The following is a 22,732-nucleotide window of genomic DNA, read 5'->3' on the forward strand; positions in this document are numbered from 1 at the left end:
TAGCTTGAGATGTCTATTTTTCAAAAAGGGGTCATTTGGGGGGTGTTTGAACTGTCCTGGCTTTTTTTGCCAAATATTAGAAGCCTATGCCACACATCACCAACTTTTCTAACCACTTGAAGACAAAGCCTTTTTTGACACATTTTGTTTACATGAAAAAGTTATTTTTTTTTTTTTACTAGAAAATTACTTTGAACCCCCGAACATTATTTATTTTTCGTTCATTGACGTACACAGTGCTTCATAAATAATAACTACTGGGTTATTTCTCCTCCTGCAGGAGTAGGACTAGGCAGAACAAAAAACACCTGACTATGCCCATGGGCCGTCTTCAGCTTTGTATATAACCCCCCTCTCTGCTCTAGGTAATCAGTTTTAATCTGTCTAGTCAGGAGTAAAGACCTAGGCTCCTGGCTGGGATCTCTGGTCCTAGCAATTTTTTTCTCCTTCCTTGCATCTTTTTGTTTTTTCTTTCGGGAGATCTACAATCAACTGCTGAATAATCTAAATCCAGTGGTCCCCCAGCCCAGCCAGCAAACGTGTGCAGACCGCAGTTAAGCTCTAGGTCAGCCACGACATAGCCTCACGGACAGAGGCTGGCCTGCAAGTTAAACGTCTCACAGGGTCGCATATGACCGAGCTTGGGTCTGAGTCGCAGCGGTCCCTTGGCTGACAGCTCTCCTATTTTGGTGGTGAGGATTCTGTCTGGAGCGTTACCCGCACCATAGAAGAGCAAGTAGAGTTCCCCCTCTCCCTGTTTTGGCAGTTTTTTTGGAGTGGACATGGATAACCTCCAGGGACTGTCGAACCTGCCTGCAGGTTCACTCCTCCCATCCTTAAAAATCCCTCAGTGAGCTAGGCTTCCCCCACTCCCTTTCCCCCCTGTCTTGACCTGGAGTCTGTTGGGGGACATCAAGGATGCGCACCTTCACATTCCAATATGTGTTGGTCACCTGTGCTTCCTCGGCTTTGCCGTGGGATAGGAGCATTATCCGTTTGTGGCGTTACCCCTGTTCAGAAGATTTCACCTCACTTTCTTTGCCTCGGACAATTGGATTTTGAAAATTTTGGGTTGTCGTGGAAAAAAGGATTGGTAATAAAAGCTTCAGTGTTGATACCTTTTTCCCATCATAACTCTTACAGAATTTTGCTTTCTAAGGGTAGATTTCCTCTGACTTCCTGTTGTTGTCTCCCTCAGTTTATGTCAGTAGGAGTCGTATGTAAGTTCGATGTATGTAACTCGGGGACTGCCTCTATCGCTGAATTTAATTATAGATTTTTAACTCCTACCCTAATCCAAAACCTTAACAGCAAGCAAGTAAAATTATACTTAAATTCTTAAAGTGGTTCTAAAGCCTAAACATTTTTTAACTTAATGCAGGTAATTATTTTTTTTTTTTTTTTTAAACCTCTGCTGAAAATAACCTGTATTATAATTGTTTTGTATGCTGGTGACTGCCTTTCCATTCTATATGTGATTTCATGTTGTGCTTTTGATATTTTTGTAGACATATCGTATGTATAGACAGTATCATGATGACATTCTTGTGAAGGCTTTCTTGGAATTCCAAAAAAAAAGACTGGTAAATCGACGTCGAGTAAACCACCTGTTGGGGCCAAAGAAGAACCGTGCTCTGCCATTTTTGCCAATGTCTTTTCAGCTATCGCAGACTTACTACAGGTAAAATAGCCACACCCTATACATCGATCGTACTGATTAATTTGGTAATTCTTTGATTTACATGACCTTTGTTTCTGTAGGCTTTTTATCTGGCGATTTCCTTCAACAATATGTACAGAATCATTTGAGTTTTTGGAAAAGCTGAAGACATATGGAAATACTGATGAACCTGATGTGTTTTCATTTGGGGATCAGACTAATGAAAATTCTACAGACATGTTGGTATATCCTCTGGATGGGCAAGGTGGCCAGTGTGCAACTATTCTCTCCCTCCTGATGCTGGGATTTATGTATGTGAATGTGAAAATTCCAGACCAAATTGTAGTTGTTGACAGTAACCTGGTTGATAATGAAGTTATAAAGAGGTGAGTGATTTCAGGCTTAAAACAGGGGAAAACATTATAAATGTGGATATATACAGGGTCTACATGCATACATACACACACACACACAGCATCCAGAAAGTATTCACATCGCTTCACTTGTTCCACATTTCATATTACGGCCTTATTCCAAAATAGAATAAATTAATAATTTTCCTCAAAATGCTACAAACATTACCCCATAATGAAAACGTGAAAGGAGTTAGTTTGAAATCTTTGCAAATGTATTGAAAACAAAAAAAAATCGAATGTACATAAGTATTCACAGCCTGTGCCATGACACTCAAAATTGAGTTCAGGTGCATCCTTTTTCCACTGATCATCCTTGAGATGTTTCTACCACTTGATTGCAATCTACCTGTGGTAAATTCAGTTGATTGGACATGATTTGGAAAGGCAGACACCTGTCTATAGAAGGTCCCACAGTTAACAGAGCAGAAACCAAGCCATGAAGTCCAAGGACTTGTCTGTAGACCTCAGAAACAGGATTGTATCAAGGCATAGATCCTGGGGAAGGGTACAGAAAAATGTCTGCAGCATTGAAGGTCCCAATGGGCACAGTGGCCTCAATCCGTAAATAGAAGAGGTTCGGGACAACTAGGACTCTGCCTAGAGTAGACCGCCCGACCAAACTGAGCAATGAGAATGAAACTAATCTGAGAATGAACTTCGCATATACAGGGCAGTGTCTGGCTTTGCAAAGGCATTTGGTGCACCCAACCTGCAATCCTGCTGGGTCAGGGATATATTTAAATAGATTTTTGTGCTTGAAGTTCAGCTTCCACTTCTACCAGTAATTGCTGAGGAAGGTGTGGGTGCGTGTATTATTTAATGTGTGAGAGCTATTTCTGAAACTATGCATATCTAGGTATACCCAAATTTGGAGGCTATTATTTCAGGTTTCAGCTGCAGCACCACCTGCCTATAAAATTAAATATTGTACCACTGTGCAAATATTACGGCGCTATTGTTGTAGGCCGCTGGTTTAGGGTTTACAGTCATATATTCATCCTTCCCCTGTACTTTTTGTCACATTTCTTTTTGGTCTTACCTGCAGCCTTGGAAGAGATGGTCTTGATGATGAGGATTTTGATGACGAAGAAGTGGATGAAAATGTGTCGCATAAACGTAAAATAGAAGTTAAAGCTCGTCAGGCATCTCATACCAACTATCTGTTAATGAGGGGTTACTGTGCCCCAGGAATTGTCAGTACAAGGAATCTAAACCCAAATGATAATGTTGTTGTTAACTCTTGCCAAGTACATGTAAAACTAAGAAATGCGCCTCTGAGTGGACGGTTGAAAGATTGGGGTAAGTTTGCCTCTGAGAGTAACTAATCTTTGATGTGTTTATTGGTGGAGGCCTGTAAAAATTTGTCCATACCATAAAAAAAGAAACTTAAGAGGTTACGTGTGATCTGCTGGGACCAGATATGTGAGCTAAGCTAGCCATACAGTTCAAAGCTTTTTCTCATTGAGTCTGCTAACCAGCAGGGATGAAGGAATCTCCCCTGCAGTTATGGTAGTTAGCATTTGGCTGCACCTGCGGCTGCTCAATATCTGAACAGTGACTGCATCTGATTGGATGAAATCATTGTTCGGCCAACAATTTTCCAAATCTGGCAGTGTCGCGTATGGCCAGCGCTACACACAGGGAAGACAACACTGTTTAACGTGGTGGTTAACCCACACTGCTAAGTTGATCCTCTTTATTTCCCAATGATAGGTGCTCTTGTCACTGTGTTTAATTAAAAAAAATGCAGTTTCTACCTGTTTTCAAAGCACCAATCAGCCGTCACCTAACCCACTGTGCCTCTCCTCTCACCACCTGACAGCTGCTGCGGGTGGGGCCGAGATTCCCCCACTGACGTCAGTCAGGAGGGGAGTAGAAGGAGGACAGAGCTAGCCAGTCACGTGACGGTCGAGGGCACTCTGAAAACAGGTAGAAACTGCATTTTTTAAAAATAAAACACAGTGACAGGAGCACCTATCTTTGGGAAAGAAAGAGGATTATATAAGATTTAAAAAGGTTTTTTCGGGAGGGGAGGGGGGCGGGCACCTGACACAGGAGCAGACACAAGGAGGGGGAGGAGGACAGAGGACGACAGGAGAGCTGCGGCTGACGGCGGCATGTACACTGACCACGGTGTCAGGGCTCAGCAGCCATGATACACTGTGGTCAGTTTACAGGGGAAGAGTAGAAACTGGGAGGATCAGCCAGGATTTTTAGGTGATACGGGGGGCCAAATTACACAGCACAAGTATCTGTGCTGTATAACAGGCTTTAAAGGAACAGGATTTTTTGGGGGGTAACAAACGCTTTAAGACAACATCATTTATCATTAAATGTGCAGATATAACACACAAAGCAAACCAGTAACCAAACAGTGTAACATGTGCAAGTTAAGCAATTTATTAACTACAACGTACAAGATAAATAACTATGTACAAATACTCTCAGGGAAACCAGTAAGCGAAAGTAGGGCAAAGCATGGTTGTGCTAGGGTGCAGAATGTGAGAGGGAATAGCAGGTCTGGGCAGGTACTAAGGATGCAGATCAAAATTGGCGCAAGAAACATACAGCAGGATTGGACTAAACAGACTCCCAGCAGCCTCAGGTGGTGGTAAAAAAAACTCAGCTGGCCTCTGATTGTGCCATTCCTGCCTATGAACTACAATTCCACCAGCAGGCGCTTTGGCTATACTATATGTTCTTGACACATAAACAGCCATTACCACAAAATGTTGAGTATACCTAAATTGCTTTTCCTGATCCTACAGTACAAGGCACAGCCTTATTTAAATGATTACTTATAAGTAAGTTGTATAAAAAGCTGGTGGAACAGCCCCCATTTATCCCTCCCATTCCCAGCTAGCCTCAATTTTTTGCTGCTCCTTAGTTGATGGTCCTCCTTTTTTTTTCTACTCGGAGAAGCTCATCTGCTTATACTGGGTTTTTTCCAAGCTGATTTGCTGAGTCGCTGAGTCAACATATTAGCTGCACCATAGCCACCTTAGCTTTCCATGCAGCTTCTTGATCATGTGACTCCCCGAGTGGTGTATAGTGTACATTAGCAGATTTATTGCTTTTGTGCCTGTGTGGCCTTGGAACACTCGCTGGACTGGAGTATCTGGACCTGACTCTACACATGACCCTGGCCTGGAATTTCCGATATCAAGCCTGGGTCCTCCAGGCCTCAAGCCTGGGTCCTGCAGGCCTGGAAGAAGCCCTTAGTTAGTGCCTCATGAAGGTATTGGATCTCTTGGTGGCCTCCTTCAAGGCTGTGCCATATGTCCAATTTCACTCCAGACCATTCAAACTCAACCTTTTGGCAGCATGGGACAAACAGACTGTCATTTGTCCACTCTATGCATTTGACCCCCATGGCCAGACTATCCTTAGTGCAGTGGATTTCCAACAAAACGCTTGAATTTGATAACAGTTCAGCCTGATCTATGCTTTTCTGCGTCTCAAAATTTACTCTCTTCTACTTCACAGGATCAAGATGCTGGGCATTTCAGTGATCCTCTTGCACCGAACTGGCTCAGGAGGATGTGGTACTCAGAGTACTGGCAGACACTCCATGGACCTTTTTAAATCCTCAGAAACCACTGTCCCAAGGGACAGTGTTCCATCCTGCTTCTCATCGCTGGCTTTAAGGGCATGGCTGCTGAAGCCACAGTCCTGAGAGAGAGGGATTTTCAGATTCTCTTGTTTCTACCTTATGCTAGGAAGTCAACTTCCTTCAAAGTCTATCATTGCACCTGAAAGACCTATTGTCCTTGTACGGAGCATGAAATATTCCTCTCAAAAAGTATTCTGTAGGAAGTATTCAGTCTTTCCTACAACCTATAGTCTAGTCCGGACCAGCATCTGGCCTTGAGTACAGTCAAGGACCTTGGCAGTTCTATTTCTGAGCCCTCTGGCCTCTCTTTCCAGTTAAGGCCATTCAAGTCCCCGAAGATGTCCTATTGGACGAAACATGTAGGGAAAGTGTCTCATATGCTGATGTCACGCTGCTGCATGAATTCTAGTGTAGCAGCCTTTTATGTGACTTTTCCCTGCTGTTTTATTTATTTTTATCCTATTTGCATGTGGTTTATTATATGTTTTTAGGATTCTTAAGAAACTAGTACACTATGGCTATACTCTGCTGTATTTGTGAGCTTTATTGCTACAGTCCACGCAGATATTCTTTTGTATGGAGTGGCGAGGACAGACACGAGTCATCCATTGGAAGGCTGTAGCTACACAGAGGAAGTATTTGTGCCTTGATCCTCCCTCGTCAAGTTCCTGCACCCCATACTCGCTCATCCAAGTCTTTATGAACCTCGCTTTGTGCACTGGTCCAAACCATTTGGTGGATGGGGGATTATGGTGTGGGGTTGTTTTTCAGCTCGGCTTGGTCTCTTAGTTCCAGTGAAAAGAACTCTTAGGATGTCAGCATACCAAAACATTTTGGATAATAGCATGCTCTCAACTTTGTGGGAAGAGTTTGGGGATGGCCCCTTCCTGTTCCAACATGACTGCGCACCAGTGCACAAAGCAAGGTCCATAAAAACATGGATAAGCAAGTTTGGGGTGCAGGAAAATGACTGGCCTGCACAGAGTGCTGACCTCAACACCTTTGTGATTAATTAGATCGGGGACTGCGAGCCAGGCCTTCTCATCCAACATCAGTGCCTGACTTCACAAATGCGCTTCTGGAAGAATGGTTAAGCATTCCGATAGACACACTCCTAAACCTTGTGGACAGCCTTCCTAGAAGATTGAAGCTGTTATAGCTGCAAAGGGTGGGCCAGCTCAATATTAAACCCTACAGGCTAAGACTGGGATGCCATTAACGATCATGTGCGTGCGAAGGCAAGTGACCCAATACTTTTGACAATATAGTGTACATGATGTGTAGGTCACTTTGGCTAAAGTGCTGGACCGCAGAGGTCTTTTGCGGGAAAGCATATGATCAACTTGACCTTCAAGGGACAGTGCTTTTTCAAACTGGCTCATGATAATATAATTTAGGGTGCTTCTGTTGGCAAGAGCTCCCTTTTTTCCCTTTGAAAGAAACCCAAGGAGTAGATTTACCTATTTTCCAGAGTGAAAGCATGTCTGTTGATCTTTGCAGATGCTTGATCAGCTTGAATTCTGGATGCCTGGGAGCAGGAGGTGGTGTCCCAGGACTACAAACCTGATTAGCACAGACTAGCAGATCACCCATCAGGCCTTCTGGACCAATGTATCTATGCTTCAGTCCCTGTGGGCAGAATAGTTTCAGGGGATTTCCTCGAAACTGTTCCCCTTTCCACAACCCAAGGGGGGCATTCCCCCATCTTGGACTTCAAGGCACTATTTATTTACATTGGGACCAAAAAATTCTAGATGGAGTCTCCTAGATTTATATTTTTCTATCTTCATCAGGGAGACTTTCTGGCTTCTGTGGACTTCAAAAATGCTTACTTACATGTGCTTATCTTTCCTATGCACCAACCTGTTACCCTTTAGCCCATCCTCTGCACATTATGTGTTTACCAAGATGTAGGCCATGTTGCATTCTCATGGCATCCCCATTTTGGGATATTTAGAGGGCCTTCTGTTGAGGGAACAGTATGTGAGGGCTCTGTTGGACAATGTGTCTCTAAATGTCCAGTCATTAAAGAGGTTTGGGTGGATTCTTAACCTTCCCAAATTATTGCTGGAACCAACTTTTTGCCTGGAGTATCTGGGCTCAGTCCTTAAGCCTCATGCGAGGGTGTTCCTTCCTCAGGATAACTTCAGATTCTCCAATCTCAGTTATGATCTCTTTAGTCCAAAAGCTGTCTACTTCTGCTTCTTCATGAGAGTCCTGGGGGTCCTTCGAGCTGGTTCCTTTGCCCAATTTCACTCCAGACATCTGGAAATGTTGATTCAGTTGAAACCAAGGACAAGGCTCTCTATCTTGGTGGCTCAGAAATCCAGCTTTTGGAAGATTCTTCCAACAGACACCAGCCTGTTGAGCTGGGAAGGAGTCCTGGGCACTTTGTTGTTGCAGCGTCTCGGTCATGGCCTGCATCTCCTCTTCCAATAATTATAGAGCTTCAGAATATCTGGCTATCCCTTCAGTGTTGGACCATCCTGTCAGAGAGCCATTGTATTGGCATTCAGTCAGGCAACACCACAGTGGTTGCATATATTGGCCATCATGAACGAACCAGAAGTCTTTTTGCGGTAAGAGTGGTAGAGCAGTTGGAAGGCTTACTGTATTTGGTATGAGTCCAGAGGCATTCACTCCAGGAGTTTCTCTGTGGGAAAAAACCTCTTCCTCCTGCCGTTGGATCTGGACCGGAGTTTGGCTCTTGGGACCATCAATGGTCATATCTATGCTTTTTCCATTCTGGTCTTCGATTATTACTGCTTATGCAAGGAGTTTTCCATGCGATTTCCCTCATCTATTCTGCTATCACTGCATGTAAATTTGGTACTTGAGGGGCTATGTCATTTTGAATGGGCTTTGAAACTGCACCCCAGCATCTCGCTCTACCATCATTAGCTGGCTCAGATAGATCCATTGTTCAAGCTTGTGGTCTCCTTAAACCTTTTTTTATGTTGCAGCTTTTCAATTATTAGATGTGATGCTGCATTTGTTTTCTTTAGGCTGCTTATTGTTGTTTTTAACTAGTGACATGGCTAGTAAGTCTGTTGTTTTTCAACCGAAAAAGCTCTCCTGCAAATGTAGCATGTGCTGAGACAAACCATTTATCACCAATAAGGTTGCCTACATTGATCAGCTTTTATTCATGTAAAACCCTTTATCTTCAAAGGAAAAACACTGATGCTGTAACTACAGCATGAGCTTGGCTTCAGTTTTAGCGTATCTAAAACAGATAGTACATTTAACAGCCCCCCCCCCCCCCCCCCCGCATGACAATGCTGCTGTCCAAGTCCAAAGGTGACCCTTTGCTCCTTCATCCAGCGTGGAGGACACTGTAATGCAGAAGGTATGTTACTGGCTAGATCACCAGATGAAAACAGAGGGGGGAAAAGCTTAAAGAAAAAGAACTAATGCAGCCAACACATCTAAGGATTGATTAGCTGCAATATGTTAGGTTCACTCCACCAACTCTGTGAGAGCGCCTTGGGCTTTCAGCCTCAGGCAATCTGTACCACCTGGTCTTCTGTTCACATGTTCTCTAAATTTTGTACATTTTTGCCTCCACAGATGCTAGCTTCGGGTGTAAGGTCCTTTAACCACTTGCCGACCGCCCGCTGCAGATATACTGCGGCAGGCTGGCTCGGCTGCAGACCGTTGTTCTCTCTGAAATGATCACAGAGCACCTGTGTTCCTCCTATTTAGGATCACAGGTCTCTGTGTTCATTTCACAAGTCTCCCCCATACAGTTAGAAAACACTCCTCTAGGCTCACAGTTAACCCTTTGATCAGCCCCGGGTTAACCCCGTCCCTGCCAGTGTCGTCATTACAGTAACAGTGTATATTTTTAGCACTGATTACCGTAGTAATGTCACTGGTCCCCCAAAAGTGTCAAAAAATGTCAGTTAGGGGTCCGATCTGTCCGCCGCAATGTCGCAGTCCTGCTAAAAATCACAGATCGCCCCCATTACTACTAAATAAATAAATAAAAATTACATAAAACTTCCCCTAGTTTGTAGATGCAATAACTTTTGCGCAAACCAATCTAAATTCGCTTACTGGGATTTTTTTTACTAAAAATATGTAGCAGAATACAAATTGGCCTAAAAGGATGAAAAAATTAGTTTTTAAAAAAAAAAAAAAAAAATTTGGGAATGGTATATAGCAGAAAGTGAAAAATATATATATTTTTTTTCAGAATCGTCGCTATTTTTGTTTATAGCGCAAAAAAAAAAAAATCGCACAGGTGATTAAATACCACCAAAAGAAAGCTCTATTTGTGGGGAAAAAAGACATAAATTTTATTTAGGTACAGGATCGTACGACCGCACAATTGCCCGTTAAAATAACGCAGTGCCGAATCACACAAAATGTCATTAAGGGGCAAATCCTTCCGGTCCAGAAGTGCTTAACCACCTCCTTCCCAAGCCTATTCTGACACTTTGCTCCTACATGTAAACTTCAAATCAACTTATATTTTGCTAGAAAATTACTTAGAACCCCAAACATTATATATATATTTTTTAGCAGAGACCCTATAGAACAAAATTATGTGCTTTGCAATTTTTTATGTCACTTGGTATTTGCGCAACGTTTTGTTTTTTTTTGTTTTTTTCAAACTCAATTTTTTGTGAAAAAAATACCACATTCATGAAAAAAAAAACCAGTAAAGTTAGCCCAATTTTTTTGTTTAATGTGAAAGATGTTACGTTGAGTAAATAGATACCTAACATGTCACGCTTTAAAATTGTGTCTGCCCGTGGAATGGTGGCAAACTACGGTGCTTAAAAATCTCCATAGGTGACGCTTTAAATGCCTTTACATTTGCGCGTAAGCACGGTGGGACGGTGACGCCTTACATTTTTTTAAAATTTATTTTATAGATTTATTTTTTTTATTTACACTTTTTTTTTTTTACATTTGTTTTTGTTTTGTACAAATTTTATTGCTATCACAAGGGATGAACAACATCCCTTGTGATAGCATGGGCCATGACAAGTCCTCTTTATGGTGAGATTTGGGGTCTATTAGACCCCAAATCTCTCCTCTGGCCTCCCATGCAGCCGATCAGATCGGTCCGATCGGCTGCTTCTCAGGCCGCTGGTGGCCAGGTCAACAAAAAGGGGTTGGAAACCGAATGGGACAAATACTCATCGCTTCCGGTTTCCAGGGTTAGAGAGAGATTAGAATGACATCAGTTCCTCTCTCTCTGTCCCAGGCAGCCATCGCCACCGGCTACATCGCTCCCGGCCTCCGCAATGGGATCGGAGAGCCAGAGAGAGGCGGCGGCGGGAGGGGGGTAGGACCCCCTTCCGCCACCCCAGAAGTGATCTAGTGGCTTATTAGCCACTCAGATCACTTCTGCCTTCTACAGAATCGCCGGCTGAAAATAATGGTACTGGGATGATGCCTGTAGGTGCAGGAATCATTCCGATATAACCACTGAAAGCCAAGGACATAGAGGTACGTCCTTGGGTGGGAAGTGGTTAAACAACTCTTGGAGCTTTAGGCAGTCCCCAGTTTCCTGTTTTTGTTGGCCATGTCAGCAATCATTTGCTTTGTTTCCCACCCTTGATTTTAACTGCATTCAGACATCCCTGAATGGTCGAGATAGAAAATAGGATTTTTGTGCTTACTGTAAAATCCTTTTCTTGGAATCAATTTAGGGAAACAGGTCCCTCTACTGTGTTTATCATCATATACTCAGTATTGCTTTGCTACAAAACTGAGACCTAATTGTAGTAGGAGGGGTTATACCCTTGGTTGGCATAACGTTTTTTTTTTTGTTTTGTTTTTTGTCATTGTCCAATCCTGCTCGCAGGCGGTAGTATAACCCAAATATGTAGTGGACTTCAAGAAACAGATTTTACAGTTAATACAAAAATTATTTTTCTCTTTCGATCAGCAACCGACACAGCGCTCCATAAATCATAACTACTGGGTTATATTGCCTCCTCCAAGAGGAGGACTAGGCAGTACAAAAAACACCTAGCTAATCCCATGGGCCATCCTCAGCTTTGTATATAACCTCCCTCTCTGCTCTAGTTAATCAACTTTAAACTGTCTAGTCAGGAGTAAGGACCCAGGCTCCCGGCATTTTCTCCTTCCTTACTTTTTGTTTTTTCTTTACAATCTACAATCAACTCCCAGGCTGGGCGACAGGCTGAATAATCTAGATCCACTGGTCCCCCTAGCCCACCCAGCGAGCGCATACAGACCGCAGCTATGAGCTAGGTGGGCCGCAAGATAGTCTTTCGGACAGAGGCTGGGCCGCAAGTTAAAAATCTCTCAGGGTCACATACGACCGGGCTTGAGTATGAGTCGCAGCGGTCCCTTGGCTGACAGCTCCCCTACTTCGGTGGTCTGGAGCAATACCCGCACCATAGGGCAGCCTGGCTGACAATGTATGTTACATAGTTACATTGTTACATAGTTAGTGAGGTTGAAGAGGTTTAAAAAAGACATCAGTCCATCCAGTTCAACCTATGATGTGTGTGTGTTTGCTGTTAGCCGTACATTGTATACCCCTGTATGTTGTGGTCTTTTAAGGTGCCCATCTAATAGTTTTTTGAAACTATTGATGCTCCCTGCTGTATGGGCAGCAGCCATTTTCTTTGGTCAGTGAGTCTGCTAGCTAAAGAGGAACTCCACAAGTAGCGCGATTTGACGGTGCGGACCGCTACCGCGGATTTAAAGGGCCAGTGTACCTTTTTTTGTCTTTGTGCCAAAATGGAGTAAAATTTCCCCACAGAGCTTGTGTATGCATCCCGGTCATCCGGATCCGCCATCCCTGTCTGCAGCCATTGGAGCTCTGGTATCCAAAGTTGATCTTGTCATGTCACAAGTTCCTATTAAAAAACGGCTGTTGCCCTCTCAATCTTCTGATTCTGAACCTGAGGTGGTTGCCACGGACACTGCCCTCCCTGAGGGATCCCTGTCTTCACACTCTGACGGCAAGGAGGAGGAATCCCCCTCCGCTCCAGGCGCTGGAACGCGCTTTGGTAGAAGCACTGGTTCACTCCTTCAGGGAGACTTTGCATATTGATGATGAGCCCACAGTGGTGGCGCATTAAACACGTGCTGGCAGTGCCTAAGCGTTTTCAACGCCGCTACCCCTTTGCGGATCCAGTTTCCAATTGCTGGACAGTGTCCCCTAAGGTGGAGCACACTGTCTCCAGGTTGAATAAATCCACAATGGTGCCTGTAACGGAACCTCAGACCCACACTGTACTTGTGGTTTTCCGTCAGTATACGGCTTCCTCACAGTCATGAACAAAGATATCAAATACCAGCCGCTGTCATACAAATCTAGCCTGACAGTTAGTTTGTATACTGGAAACAACTAACTCCTTTATTGAAAAAGAAACAGACTTTTATACACTTGAGAAGTATGTCAGTCACTACATGAATAAATAACGATGTACAGCTGACTCATGGCTAATCCCAATTAACATGCTAATTAACTCATTACACTTAAGCCAGCCTGGAAGAACAGACTGCCGGCACCAAAGCTAAAACAAGATACAAATACACATATCATAGTGTAAATACTGAGAACCCACCGTAAATAATAGGTGAGCAAATCAGCATAATTTACAATGCATGGAAGACAGGTGTTTGAGCTGATGACATGCATCTGTTACAAGTCTGACCAACTGAAGCAGTCCAAACCATCAATTTATCTGTCACATAGTTTTTTCACTCTCAGTGACGGTGCGTACCGTCACAGTGCCCTTGGAGGACTCCCCAGTGTTTAAAGACCCAATGGACAGGCGCGTGGAGTCACTTTCCCGCCACATGTACTTGGTGGCGGACTCGCTCCTCAAGCCTGTGTTCGCTTCCATGCTAGTTTCTCAGATGGTTACGGAATTGGTCAAGGTGCTTAAGAGCCACTTGCTGGCTGAGTCGGTTCCCCCGACTCTCATTGATCTCATGGACCAAATAGCCCAGGCCATGGTGTATCTGTATGACATGGTCCTGGACAAAGCTCCCCTGAATGCAAGGCTTTCTGTGGTGGGGATTACACTCTGCCGCATGGTGTGGCTTAAGAGCTGGTCGGCAGACCATGCATCTAGGAAGCCTGTGTCTGATCTCCCCTATTTGGGGAACGTCTTTTTGGGTAATCTTTGGATGACATGGTCAAGGGTCTCACAGGGGGTGAGAGTACCCTTCTACCCCAATTCTCGCAGGGTAATGCGCCCCCCGCACGGCGGGGTCCTTCCTTCAGGGCTCACCAGGGGATTTTTTCGTGCCTCAGGGGCGCAGGAAAAAGGAAAGTCTTTCAAAGCCTCCGGCGGTTACAAAAAGTCTTGGTCTAGTAAGTCCAAGGCTGGTCAGTCCGATGCTGCGGCCAAGTCTTCCTCCACATGAAGGGATGCCCTCACCCGGTTTAGGGGTGGGGGGACATCTGCGTTACTTTCAGGAACCCTGGATGTCCCTTATTCAGGACAAATGGGTTCACAAATTGATTAGTTCAGGGTACAAGATCAAATTTCGATCTCGCCCAGCAGACAGGTTCTTTCCATCGAATCTCCATCTGTCCCCGGATCGTTTAACCAACCTCAAGGGGGCAGTGCGAGATCTTTTTGCTCACGGCGTTATTGTCCCGGTTCCACAGTGGGACAGATTTTGCGGGTTTTATTCAAACCTGTTCACGGTGCCCAGGAAGGAGGGCAAGGTACGCCCGATTCTGGACCTCAAATCTCTGAACCGCTTTGTGCGGGTACAGACTTCCGAATGGAATCCATCCGGTCGATGGTGGCGTCCTTAAGTCAAGGGGATTTTCTGGCCTCCATCGACTTAAAGGATGCGTATCTGCACATTCCTATCTACGAGGGTCATCAGCAGTATCTCCACTTTGCGGTGGCAGAGGAGCATTTTCATTTTGTGGCATTACCGTTTGGTCTAGCTTCGGCTCCAAGGGTCTTCACCAAGGTTTTGGCCCCGATGCTGGCTCTGCTATGCAAGAGGGGGATTGCAGTCCTCGGTTATCTGGACGATCTCTTGTTGAGGGCGAGCCCGTGTGCAACTCTGTCGGACGATCTGACAGTCACGGTTCAGACGCTCCAGGAGTCCGGGTGGACCATCAACCTCCAGAAGTCTGCACTGACTCCGTCAGTTCGTCTCAGCTACCTGGGCATGGTCCTGGACTCCGCCTAAGCTAAGGTTTTTCTCCCGGATGAAAAACTTCTGACTTTGCAGGGCAAGATCAGGTCCCTCAGGGACAACGATCTCTCCTCCCTGCGGAACTGCATGAGGTCCCTGGGGCTGATGGTGTCGGCCTTCAATGCGATCCCGTTTGCCCAGTTTCACACAAGGACTCTACAATCGGAGATCCTTGCCAAATGGAACAAGGATCCGCGGTCCTTGGACAGAATGGTATGTCTCCGCCGTCTCACGAGGTCGGAGCTTTCGTGGTGGCTTCTGTCGCCTGCTCTGAGCCAGGGCAAGTCTTTTCTGCCCCTGTTGTGGGCGGTGATCACCATGGATGCCAGCCTGACGGGCTGGGGTTGAGTACTGGACACTCATTGTGCCCAGGGAACGTGGGCGCCGGAGTAATCCTCCTTGCCGATAAATGTCCCAGAGCTCAGGGCGATCAAACTCTGCCTGCTCCATTGGACAACTCAGTTGCACGGTCGCCCGCTTTGGGTGCAAACCGACAATGCTACGGCTGTGCCTTACATCAATCACTAAGGGGGCACCAGGAGTGCCCGGGCGGCCAAGGAAGTGGGCAAGATTCTGACTTGGGCCGAGGCGCACGTTCCAGCTATCTCCACTGTGCACATTCCGGGAGTAGAGAACTGGCAGGGGACTATCTCAGTCGTCAGTCCTTGGATCAGGGGGAATGGCTCCTGCATCCGGAGGTGTTTCGTCTCCTGTGTGCCCGGTGGGGGATTCCGGACGTGAATCTGTTCACTTCTCGTCTCAATAAAAAGGTGGAAAGGTTCATGGCCAGGGCTCAAGATCCTCTGGCCGACCCCACAGACGCGTTGGTGGTGCCTTGGCATCGGTATCGGCTGGTTTATGCCTTTCCCCTGATTCAACTGTTGTCCAGGTTCCTCCGCCAGTTGGCATTGTAACAGGTGCAGGTGATTCTGGTGGCCCCAGACTGGCCTCGTCGGTCTTGGTACAAAGACCTCATAAAGATGGTCATCGAGCCTCCCTTGCGGCTACCTCTGAGAGAAGATCTGCTATCTCAAGGGCCAATCTTCCATCCTGCTTTACGGTCTCTGGCTTTTAACGGCTTGGCAGTTGAAGGCCAGGTGTTGAGAGACAGAGGTCTCTCTCCGATGCTGTAATTCCTACCTTGCTGAGAGCTCGGAAGGCTACCTTCAGGAAGATTTATCATCGTACCTGGAAGGCCTACATTGCCTGTTGTGAGTCACATGTGTTCCATCCTTGCTCCTTTTCGGTGGCGAGGGTGTTGGCTTTCTTGCAGAAAGGTGTGGAACAGCGTTTGGCGTTGGGCACAATAAAAGGTCAGGTGTTGGCCTTGCCCATTTTCTTCCAGCGCCCCTTGGCTACTAATTCCCTGATTCGCACCGTTATTCAAGGGGTGCGTCACCTGTCTCCTCTAAGGAGGGCTCCATTGCCTCAGGGGGATCTGATTATGGTTTTGTCCATTTTGCAACGACCTCCCTTTGAAATTATCAGAGAAATCTCTCTGCTTTTGTTGTCCCAGAAGGTTGCCTTTCTGGTGGCTATCACCTCTGCTCGCAGAGTGTCTGAATTGGCGGCTCTGTCCTGCCGTTCGCCTTATCTGGTCGTTCATAGGGACAAGGTTGTTCTGCGACGCAACCAGTCTTTTCTCCCTAAGGTGAAACATAGAATGTGTCGGCAGATAAGAACCATTTGGCCCATCTAGTCTGCCCAATATATCTGAATCCTATGAATAGTCCCTGGCCCTATCTTATATGAAGGATAGCCTTATGCCTATCCCATGCATGCTTAAACTCCTTCACTGTATTTGCAGCTACCACTTCTGCAGGAAGGTTATTCCATGCATCCACTACTCTCTCAGTAAAGTAATACTTCCTCATATTACTTTTAAACCTTTGCCCCTCTAATTTAAAACTGTGTCCTCTTGTGGTAATTTTTCTTCTTTTAAATATGCTCTCCTCCTTTACCGAGTTGATTCCCTTTATGTATTTAAAAGTTTCTATCATATCCCCTCTGTCTCTTCTTTCTTCCAAGCTATACATGTTAAGGTCCTTTAACCTTTCCTGGTAAGTTTTTTTCCTGCAATCCATGTACTAGTTTAGTAGCTCTTCTCTGAACTCTCTCTAGAGTATCTATATCCTTCTGGAGATATGGCCTCCAGTACTGCGCACAATACTCCAAGTGAGGTCTCACCAGTGTTCTGTACAGCGGCATAAGCACTTCTCTCTTTCTACTGCTTATACCTCTCCCTATACATCCAAGCATTCTGCTGGCATTTCGTGCTGCTCTATTACATTGTCTTCCCACCTTTAAGTCTTCTGAAATAATTACTCCTAAATCCCTTTCCTCAGATACTGAGGTCAGGACTGTGTCTGTGTCTTACCCTGAAGAAGTCCACTCCACCAGGTGGACGAAACGCGTTGGTGTTTGTGCCCTGCACCCCCAAGCTTCATCTTTGCACCCCCCACCGCAATTATGTTTGCATAGCGTGAGAAGCCCTTTATTTTGGAGCCTTGCTTCCGTCCACTGATGTAGCGGTATCACTTAGGAATTGGTCCATGTTCACAACACCCTGTCTGACCCACAAGACTTTCATACTGAGGATTCTGTGCATATGATACAGTGGAGCCTATATGAGAAGGAATTGTATGTGAGGAATCCCCTTGCAGCACATGTTGGAACCGATGCTACCCTTTTGATATGTTTGAGGCTCCCAGCACTCTAAGCAGGTGTGTGATTACCCAGGGAGCCAGCGGCACTGATTCAGGCTATTTTCCTTCACTTGACTGCCTGGTCACTGGGGCTCACGGAATATCCTTTGGCTTTTGCACTACACAAGACATCCGGGTCGCATGAGTACCAACTGACTTATTTCTATTCCCAACAGACTCACTACCACGGCTCTGTGTATGTGCCGGCCATCCCATCCATCCACCTGCAGCTGAAAAAAATGGTCCATGTTCACAATACCCTGCATGACCCACAAGATTTTCATACTGAGGATTCTGTGGATACGACACAGTGGAGCCTATATCAGAAGGAACCGCATGTAAGGAATCCCCTCACAGTGCATGTTGGAACCAAGGCTACCCTTTTTGAGATGTTTTAGGCTCCCAGCACTCTCAGCATGTGTGTGATTACCAGATGAGAGAAGCTGCAAGTAGTGACGGCACAGGCTGTGAAACTCTGCTGAGCGAAGGGATCCAGTGCTCTGATCCAGGCTATCTTCCTTCCCTTGATTGCCTGGTCACTTGGGCTCACGGAACATCCTTGGGCTTTTGCAATACACAAGACATCCAGGTCGCGTGAGTACTCACTGACTTACTGCTATCTGTAATAGACTCATTACTGCGGCTCTGTGCATGTGCTGGCCATCCCATCCATCCACCTGCAGCTGATAATATTCCTTCCCAAGGGCCATTACATATAACTCTCACACCATCTGACACTCTGGTTGATTTAGGGATTCTTTATATGACAGTTCAAATTGTATTTATTCTTGGGCAATATGACAGGAGCAGAAGTCCATGAAGTGTCTGTAAAGCTAATGAGCAGCTGACATCACTCAGGTTATCTGCTACCTGCCGGAGCCGGACCTTTACATGTGCAGATTTCTCTGTCTAACCTAATTTACTGTATTTTGATGGTGCATATCTGCTTGGATTCAGGTGCATTTTAAAAGGCAACGTTGTCATTTTTACCCTATATACGTAGTCTGTTTTAGCTGTAATGTGTGCTTTTTTGTTACAATGAAGGTATTGTTTTGCCTTTGCTTTGTGCGAAGCCCAAGCATCCCAAGGAATTTTCCTTGCATTCATTGGATGTGGTTCAGGGTTTACCTGTCGGCCATGGAATCCTTTAGGAAGTCTGATTCCTGTGGGACCTCGGAAGGGTTCGGCTGCGTCCGCTGCAACCATCTCTATGTGGATCAGACAGACTATTGTATAGACCTATTCACTTAAGGGTCAGGTGCCTCCTTTCCCTGTAAGAGCACACTCTTATCTACTAGGGCTGTGAGTGAGTGCTTCTTGGGCTTTTCGCCATCAGGCCTCTGTGGCTCAGGTGTGCAAAGAGGCGACCTGGTCGTCTGTGCACACATTTACAAAATTCTATAAGCTTGACGTGATGGCATCCTCAGATACTTCCTTTGGCCGCAGAGTTTTGAGCACTTCGGCTTGTTGAAGAGACATGCTTTTCTCTTCCTGGGTGAATTTTTGTTCTGGGGTTAGCTCCTGTTGGTTGAGCTTCTGTTGCCCTGTTGGCTACGTTTTGTTCTGGCCTTAATGACCCGTTACCGTTTTTTTGTTGGTTGCATCTCTTCCCACCCCTCACACCTACACTGCTTTGGGACATCCCAATAGTGATGAACTTGGAAGAGGCTGTGTCTGTCAGAGGACGTAAGAGAAAATAGAATTTTTGTAAGAACTTACCGTAAAATTCTTTTCTCTGAGTCCTGACAACGCAGCCCCCGCCCCTCTATTTTGGAGTTGTTTGTCTTTCTGTACTGCTTGCTACGAAACTGATTAGTAAGCTCTATGTGTCTGAGGGTAATGTCTGGAGGGACAGCCCCTAAGGGTGTGTCTAGTTAAAGCTTTTTTAATGAAGTTTCACTAACTAGCCTGCTCCTGCAGAGGCCGCCATTACCCAATAGTGATGAAACTTGGAAGAGGCTGCGTCTGTCAGGGGACTCAGAGAAAATAATTTTACGGTAAGTTCTTACAAAAATTCTATTTTTTCAGACGGGGCTCCTGTGACCTGGTTAAGGCTCCTGTGTCCTGGTTAGGGGCTCTTATATTTAGCCTTGGGTTATTTTCCTCACCTCTCATTTTCCTTTTGCCACTGCTTTTGGATGTGCCTGTAGTTATGATTAATGATGTCTGTCGATGTACGAAAGAGAAAATGGGATTTTCGCACTTACCGTAAAATCCATTTCTCCGAGTTCGACGGACACAGCACCCACCATTCTATGGAGTTATGATACTTCTAATAACTGCTACTAAACTGATTACCTAGAGCAGAGAGGGGAGTTGATATACAAAGCTAAAGACTGCCCATGGGCGTAGCCAGGTGTTTTTTGTTCTGCCTAGTCCTACTCCTGGAGGAGGCAAGATAACCCAGTAGTCATGATTTTCGGAGCGCTGTGTCTGTCGATTAACTCAGAGAAATGGATTTTAAGGTAAGTACAAAAATCCCATTTTTATATACTGCACAAGATTTTTATTTGCATCAACAGAGGATTTTTTTTATTTTTTACAGGTTCCTTCAGTGACTTTACTGTAGACATGCCTTCACTACCATCTCTTTTTACTGAACTCTTCAACACTAAAGACCGGAGTGATGATGCTTTCCTAAATCATTGCGTACATAACCTTGGATACAGCTCTAGAGATGTGGCTTGTGTATTGGAAATTCAGTCAGCAGTTGAAGCTTTTTCACACTTTGGCATGAAAATATCGGATTTAGGAAGGAGATTTATGAAATATGAAGATGTAGAAAATGAACGGACTAGATCTCTAAAGCAGTATTTACAGGTTTGTCATCAGTAATAAGCTTTTCTACTGTCCACACCTGACAGAATTAAATTAGGAAAAATTAAACTAAGTTGTATTTGTAATGCCCTATTCTTTGTTTCTCTGATTGGTGTGTAGTTAAAGTATATGTATAAAAATGCAAGGCAAACCATTTGTGCATAAATATAAAAAAAAAAACACCCACTTCTTTTTCGTTTGAAGTGATCTCTGAAATTGTTTTCAGCTGCACAAGAGAGCTTTGGTGGAGACTGCAGGGGGGCATTTCAGCGGGAGGAAGCAAAACTGTAGCACACTGATCTTCCCAGGGTCATGATCACTGTTACAGCTGTAAAAATGTCTGACGCTGTTAAATGTGGCTTATTGTTGGATACAGCATTAAGCTGCATCAAGCCGTCTTAAGTGATCTCAATTTCAGCCCATTGATTTGAATGGAAGTTGCATCCAAGTCGGATCATCATGATATGACTTGTAGCATGTGGCTTGTGCTCTGAGGATCTTAAAGAAGAACCCTATGCCAAAATGTAAAAAACGGCGTGGGCCAACCCAAAATCTATACCATACCCATATCCGAGCATGCAGCCTGGCAGGTCAGGGGGTAACGAGGGGAAAAGGGGCACCATACCAGGCCACAAGCCCTCAACATAGGGCGATGGGTGCTTTGTGGCGGGGGGCTGGCACAAGGATGGGAGACAGCTTTGACGGCATTGATTTTGAACAAAGGTAGAGAAACACTACTAAATGGTAATGCGACTAAACGCACATTAACACCAATGCAAAAAGCCACTAAAAGCGTGTATTTACAGCCACTTTTTCCTGACGTTGGTAGTGGCTTTGCAGCTCGTTTTTTCTAACTCCACATATGCATGGGAACTTAATGCTAATACAAGTTGATGTCAAGTAAACAGAAAAAAGTCACATGACTTCAATGTGTAATTACAATAATGTTTTAGGGCATAAAAATGGTTCTCAATGAACGTATCAGCCACAATATAGTGTACATATGTTAAAGTTTGCTGCTAGTGGTGTGAAGCTTACATCAGCCATTCTGGTCACCAGCATATTGAAGTGTGCTGGCCTCAAAGTTGTGAAGAAACATCTGCTTGGAAAGTAGCATCCATTTTGTCACACAAAGTACCTTTTAGACGTTAAGCACATTGGTTTATTTTAAAGGATGAAGGTGACTATATATCATTTTACAAGCAGGCCTATGTTCATTAAAATGGGAATACACTTCACCTAAATTTAGTATTTGTTTTTGATTGGGTTATGCTTGAAATGATAAGGATAAAGGATATTATCAAAGTAAATAAATGAGGATGCGGGCCATGACTTGCACTGCTGAAACTGAAGATGCTTGGCATAATAACCCTATTTGAGTCAATAGGGACGCAGTACACAGACGCAGCCAGCTGTGAGAAGATTTTCACTGACAGGCTGCTGTGGCTCTGCATTGAAGGGAAGCAAGCAGTCAAGGGGGTATACAATTGGCAATATGTAGACACTCTTATAAATGGGCACATGTGCTGATATGCAGGTAGTTGTGGCAATATGTGCTAAAATAATGACAATTATGACAGTATGTATGTGGCAAACTTTCCTGACAGGTAGGCAACAAATGTCCATGAAACAATGGCAATTGTGATCGTACATGAGCAACAAATTGGCAATTGTGACACACTGGCATTTGTGATAATATATAGTCAGCAAATAGGCAATTGTGACAGGTGGTCAACAAACTAACAATATTACTATTAATGATGAACAGCAAAGAATAATGTTAGTGATAAATACATTTGAAACAGACAATGGGGACAGTACCTACTGTAGCCCTGTTTGCTTGAGGTTTCTCCTCTTCAAGCACCTGCACAGGTCATCTCAGTTGTCAGAGTAAAGCTGGGTACACATTATACAATTAAATCTTTAGATTTTTTTCCTTTAGATTTACCAAAATTATATAATTTGAGGTCAAACCTAAACACTTTCAAACTGTAATAAAAAAACAGCCAATCAGGCAGGTCCTTGCACGACATAGTTGAAGGTAAATCTAAAGGAAATCGAACAAAAGTTGTATAGTGTGTATCCAGCTTAAGATGGAAAGTACAGCTTGTTTCTCTGCTCTGACTTGTGCCCCAGTGCAACATTTTTTCTTCAGTGAATGCAACAGTGAGAAGGGTGGAATGGTGACATAGTCATGTTGAAAAAAGACCAAGTTCAACAAATAGAAAACCTCCATAAACAGAACCATATTCCTATCAAGAGGAAGGGAGAAAAAAAAAATTATAGCACATGATCTAATTTGTTCCAATAGGGGGGAATATCCTTCCTGGTTCCCTAAGGCAACTGGATATTCAAC

General features: G+C 44.6%; 1 protein-coding gene across 1 annotated transcript in view; it reads left to right on the forward strand.

Moving 5' to 3' along the window:
• The window catches only part of GTF3C1 (general transcription factor IIIC subunit 1), a 360,695-nt gene that overhangs the window by 290,010 nt on the left and 47,953 nt on the right, over nucleotides 1-22,732 (forward strand). Inside the window, exons 30-33 of the mRNA XM_082260707.1 lie at nucleotides 1,509-1,681; nucleotides 1,762-2,046; nucleotides 3,122-3,375; nucleotides 20,105-20,379. Of these exons, the coding sequence (XP_082116833.1) occupies nucleotides 1,509-1,681; nucleotides 1,762-2,046; nucleotides 3,122-3,375; nucleotides 20,105-20,379 (987 nt within the window). The remainder of the gene's footprint in view (nucleotides 1-1,508; nucleotides 1,682-1,761; nucleotides 2,047-3,121; nucleotides 3,376-20,104; nucleotides 20,380-22,732) is intronic.

The sequence above is a fragment of the Pelophylax lessonae genome (genome assembly GCF_965119305.1).
Source record: "Pelophylax lessonae genome assembly, chromosome: 6".
Taxonomy (NCBI): Eukaryota; Metazoa; Chordata; class Amphibia; order Anura; family Ranidae; genus Pelophylax; species Pelophylax lessonae.